The sequence below is a fragment of the Salvelinus sp. IW2-2015 genome, unplaced genomic scaffold, assembly GCF_002910315.2.
Source record: "Salvelinus sp. IW2-2015 unplaced genomic scaffold, ASM291031v2 Un_scaffold3043, whole genome shotgun sequence".
Classification (NCBI taxonomy): Eukaryota; Metazoa; Chordata; class Actinopteri; order Salmoniformes; family Salmonidae; genus Salvelinus; species Salvelinus sp. IW2-2015.
In genome coordinates, this window is record NW_019944335.1 from 98142 (window position 1) to 103881 (window position 5740).

The 5740-nt window shown below is 49.6% G+C and overlaps 1 protein-coding gene across 2 annotated transcripts; it reads left to right on the forward strand.

Moving 5' to 3' along the window:
* The first annotated feature begins 19 nt into the window (after positions 1 to 19).
* LOC112075245 (protocadherin-18) lies at positions 20 to 3451 on the forward strand. 2 transcript variants are annotated; one of them, XM_024142268.2, is made up of 2 exons: positions 20 to 2808; positions 3330 to 3451. In XM_024142268.2, the coding sequence occupies exons 1-2, from the start codon at positions 313 to 315 to the stop codon at positions 3420 to 3422; spliced, it is 2589 nt and encodes an 862-aa protein (XP_023998036.1). In that variant the 5' UTR covers positions 20 to 312; the 3' UTR covers positions 3423 to 3451. The 2 variants fall into 2 exon arrangements, with proteins under 2 accessions (XP_023998036.1, XP_023998037.1); XM_024142269.2 differs by having other exon boundaries at positions 3363 to 3449.
* The last annotated feature ends 2289 nt before the right edge of the window (positions 3452 to 5740 follow it).

Sequence of the window (5740 nt, forward strand, 5' to 3'; positions counted from 1 at the left end):
TAGAGTCTACTCTGAGACTCGCGCAACAGATTTGTATGCGTGGAAGGGATCTTAGTAACTCACTCTCAGTTTTAATGTTGTGTTTTCCAGTAGAAATGACTGCGGAACGCAACCTGCTGTTTGTAATGCTCCAACGTGTTTAAATGGGGATATCTAGCCTTTGAAGAATGCGCTGAAATTAGCCTAATGACTGTCGTCGGGACGCGGTGGATCGTTAAGTTCATTAGGCGACAATAACGGAATCAGGACTGGCTGCGTAAAGGAGCTATTTTGGAATTACTTTCAGAATCACCCAAAGGGATTACTTCAAAGATGGAACCTGGTAAAATAATCTGTCTATTTTATATCCGAATATGGATACTTCTCGCCGTTATGGCACTGACCACGCAAKACGRCAAAGGTAAAACATTAAAATATCAAGTTTACGAGGAACAGAAGGTGGGGACTGTTATTGCACGGCTTAAAGATGACGTGGCTGATGTTTTGGTCAAACTTCCAAGTTCTGTGTCTTTGCGCTTCCGAGCCATGCAGAGAGGAAGCACGTCTTTCCTATCCGTGCGCGAGCAGGACGGAGAGATCAGCATCCGTTCCAAAATAGACCGAGAGAAGCTATGCGAGAAGAACCTCAACTGTTCCATTGAATTCGACGTTCTGACTCTTCCGACAGAACACCTGCAGCTCTTCCACGTTGAGGTGGAAGTGTTGGACATTAATGATAACGCGCCCCAGTTCGCCCGCGCCGTAATCCCCATCGAGATCTCCGAGAGCGCGGCAGTGGGGGCGCGCATTCCCCTGGACAGCGCGAGTGACCCCGACGTCGGGGAGAACTGCCTCGATACTTACTCCCTCGAGCCCAACAACTACTTCAAGATTGACATTCAGAGCAGAACGGACGGGGCTAAGTACTCAGAGTTGGTGGTGCTTAGGGAGCTCGACAGGGAGCTGCAGCCGGGTTATGAACTTCAGCTGACGGCCTCCGATAAGGGCGTTCCCCCTAAAACCGGTTCTACTCTCCTCAGAATTACCGTGGCAGATTCAAACGACAACAGTCCTATTTTCGAACAGTCTTCATATGTGATTCATCTATTGGAGAATTCACCTGTTGGATCTCTTCTTATTGATCTGAATGCGACTGATGCAGACGACGGAACCAACGCCAAAATCATCTACTCCTTTAGCAGTCACGTGTCCCCGAAAATCGTGGAAACGTTCAAGATCAACTCGGATAACGGCCACCTGACGCTCATGAAGCGCGTGGACTTTGAAAGCGCAACATCATATGACATCGTTGTCCAAGCCCAGGATATGGGCCCCAACTCCATGCCAGCACACTGCACGATCCTCATCAAGGTAGTGGACATAAACGACAACAAACCAGACATCAGCATCAATCTCATGTCCCAAGGGGACAGAGGCAAAGAGGACTCGGCCTATATCTCCGAGGCCGCTCCATTGGATTCCTTCGTGGCCTTAGTAAGAGTGGAGGACCTAGATTCCGCTCTCAATGGAGAGGTTGTGTGTAAACTCCATGGCCAGGGGAGTTTTAAACTACAGAAGACCTACGAGAACAACTACATGATCCTCACTAACGTCTCGCTGGATCGGGAGAAGAGGTCAGAGTTCAGCTTGACGGTCATCGCCGAGGACCGCGGCACGCCCAGCCTCTCGACCATCAAGCACTTCACCGTGCACGTGCTGGATGAAAACGACAACGCTCCGCGCTTCCAGAAGGGACGCTATGAGGTCTTCAGATCAGAGAACAACGCCCCTGGCGCCTACCTGACGTCGTTATTGGCAACCGACCCCGACCTGGACGCCAACAGCCAGGTGAGCTACTTCCTGGTGGAGAACACCATTCACGGGAGCTCTATCTCCACCTTTGTCACCATCGACCCGTCCAACGGCGCTGTTTACGCCCTCCGCACGTTCGACCGCGAGGACYTCAGCCGGATATCCTTCGTAGTCCAGGCCAAGGACGCCGGGGAACCCTCGTTGCTGAGCAACGCCACCGTCGTCCTGACAATCCTGGACGAAAACGACAACCCGCCGGTCATCGTGGTTCCGCAGCTCTGGAACCTCACGGCCGACGTCCCAATCTCCAAGTACACCGAGGCCGGTAGCCTGGTTACGGTCGTCAGGGCGACCGACCGAGACACGGGCGTCAACGCAGAACTCGCGTGTTCAATCACTGCTGGCAACGAGGAAGGCTTCTTCTCTATGGATCCTAGAACGTGCGAGATCAGCGCCAACGTTAGCCTCGACACGTTTCCCCGCGAGTTTGCGGAGCTCACCGTCCTGGTCAGTGACCACGGTTCGTCGCCCCAGACCACCAAGGCCGTCCTAAAGATCAGCCTCTATGAGAACARGGAGGGCCACGTGCAGGTGCTGGACCAGGGGGAGACGCCGCTCGACGCCTCCCTCATCATCATCGTGTCCCTGGGGGCCATCTGCACTCTGCTCCTAGTCATCATGGTCATGTTCGCTGCCCGCTGCAACCGAGAAAAGAAGGATACCAGGAACTCGTACAACTGCAGGCTGGCAGAGACCAACCACCTGACCCACCCTAAGAAACCGTCACGGCAGATCCACAAGGGTGACATCACACTTGTTCCCACGGTGAATGGGACTCTACCAATCAGAGCGCACCACCGCTCACCCTCGGCCACGCCCCCCATGGACCGGGCTCCAATGGGAAGCCGGCAGAGCCACCACAGCCACCAATCACTGAATAGCCTGGTGACGATATCGTCCAATCATATCCCGGAGAGCTTCGCCCTGGAGTTGGCCCACGCTACGCCACCCGTTGAGGTGAGATACTACAGAACACACAGTTCTCTCTCTCTCTCTCTCTCTCTCACACACACACACACACACACACACACACACACACACCTCCACTCCACCATTATAGAATAATCCGTCATAAGTCCTCTTCTCTTGGTAAACAGTTCCTGACTGTCAGTAAATCAATAGTGAAATGACTGTCCATTTAAAACTAGTAGAAATGAATCSAGATATAATCATGGAGCCYGTGTGTCTTTGTGTCTTCACCCTCAAGCAATTATATGACCGTTATTCACTCCGTATTGATTTAGTACCGTCATCCACCCACACCCCACTCTCATCCACTCTCTGTCATCCATTTTGGAATCATCATATTTGTCTCCTCACCCTCCTCAGTGTGTCACCACCATCAGAATCACTGTGTGTCATCCATCTTGTTTTGTTCCACATTGTTGTCGGCTTTTTTCCCTGTCGTCTGTTTCCATCCGTTCTGTTATTCATCCTCCTTTTTTCTGTTATTTTTATTTGTTTTATTTTGGATATAGCAAGTCTCACAGCTTCTGTCCATGCTCCATCAGGGCCAGTACCAGCCTAGACCCTGTTTCCGTGGCAACAAATACTCCAGAAGCTACAGGTAAACAAAGCATTCCCCCCAAAATATTTGAACGTTTTGCTCTTTTGAGTTGTTAAACTCCCTTGTGTCCACCYTGCGTTTCATTAGTAGCATCAATAAAAACATAAATAATGACASTATGGATCTATATTTGTTTGGCCCTTTTTCTAAGATGGCTCTTTTGTTTATCATGTTTTGAGTTTGAATCATATCAATATCATTCAATCCAAAAGTATGTGGATCACGTGTCTATGTTTCAACTGTAGTGTTTGTGAAAATTTGTTATGTAGTTCTGGTCTCTAACCTATCTATGGTGGCATTATAGAATGGCTACAACAGCTTTTTACCACAAAGAAACAGCAATTACATTAATTTTAATGAACTCATTGTATTTTAACCTCTACTTCTCCTCTTCCTCTCTCTCTCTCCTCTCTCTCTCCTCCTCTCTCTCTCTCTCTCTCTCTCTCTCTCTCTCTCTCTCTCTCTCTCTCTCTCTCTCTCTCTCTTCTCGTCTCTCTCTCTCTTCTCTTCTTCTCTCTCTCTCTCTCTCTCTCTCTCGTCTCTCTCTCTCTCTCTCTCTCTCTCTCTTCTCTCTCTCTCTCTGTCTCTCTGTCTCTCTCTCTCTCTCTCCTCTGTCTCTCTCTCTCTCTCTCTCTGTCTCTCTCTCTCTCTGTTCTGCTCTCTCTCTAGTTATGCACTTTGCAGAATGGCAAGTTCAGCTTGAAGGACAAGTGGTCGTGGGGACAGCGATGCGGGGACAGCGACTATGACATGGACGAGAGTCCCCCACTCGACCGTCTCTGGGGGGACTGGCATTCTCTGAGCTCTATCACTCTGGACATGCCTCCACAGACTACACCCAGGTCAGTTACATAGAGATATGAGACAGCCCATCTTGGTAGAGGCAGGATAGAATATAGTGTTTCTCTAGAGCTTCTACCACCTGGACATGCTCCACAGGACTACACCAGGTCAGTTAAATTAGAGACACTGAGACAGCCATCTTGGTAGAGGCAGGATAGACTATAGTGCTTCTCTGAGCCTCACCACCTGGACATGCTCCACAGACTACACCCAGGTCAGTTACATAGAGCATGAGACAGCCATCTTCGCGTAGAGGCGTATAGACTATAGTGCTTCTCTGAGCTCTATCACCTGGACATGCTCCACAGACTACACCCAGGTCAGTTACATAGAGACATGAGACAGCCATCTTACAATTGCCGTCATTTCCATGGGCCAGTTTACAGACACAAACAAAGGACTTGGGTTCTGTGTCCAAAAAACTAGCTTTATACTCTTTGTGTAAAAGTCTTTGGGTGRAGGGCAGTGATGTCACAGAATAGAAAAACCAAGCCAGGTGACATCACCCGCTATAGTAAGACAGTCCRGTTTTCACTAGATATATAACACGACACAGTGARACCCACTGTCATACACAGCACACTAGTCTGCTCACACCAGGTTCTCCCCACCACTTTAATACATCCTCTATTCAGCTCAGCACCATGGACAGCTGCTCACCACGTTTTCCAATCTTCCCCATGCCGGCTTCAACAGCACACGTCTCACCTGAATAGGCAAACGCTGACTTGTAACACCACGTTGTATTGTCTGACTCCCAAATGGCACCCTATGTTCTTAATAGTGGACTACTTTCCCTATGTAGWGTACTCACAAATGGTTCACTATATAGGGAATAGGGTGCGATTTGGGACACACACACTATTATATAACAGCCCATTCACTCAGTAGCACACTTGTGCTTCAGCTCTATTCTTCCCCCTTTAATTTCCAGGGGTTTTATCAGGCAGACATTTTCCTCCATTACCAGCCTCCTGATATCTGGCGCTCAGATAGAGTCGGCAAACGCCTCCCCGATTTAGACTGTGACTCTCTCTGTCTGTCACTGTGTCAGGTGTGTGGGCGTGTGTGTGTGTGTGTGTGTGTGTGTGTGTGTGTGTGTGTGTGTGTGTGCGTGCGTGCGTGCGTGCGTGCGTGTGGTGTATTGTGTGTGGTGTATACGAGTGTGTCTGTGTCGGCTGTTTGAGTGACAGCCCGGCCCTTTCATGTCTGTGCTGAGGAGAATTCACAGTAATTGCTTTTAAAATGATGTTGTTCTCCCCCCTGAGAGCCACAGTCTCTCCTCTTCTCTCTCTTCTGTCTCTTCTGTCTCTTCTCGTCAGTCTGTTATTCTTCTCTTTCCGGAGAGATGAAGGAGGGAGGGAAGAAGGAGAGATGAAGGAGGGAGGGAAGAAGGAGAGATGGAGGAGGGAGGGAAGAAGGAGAGATGGAGGAGGGAAGGAAGAAGGAGAGATGGAGGAGGGAGGGAAGAAGGAGAGA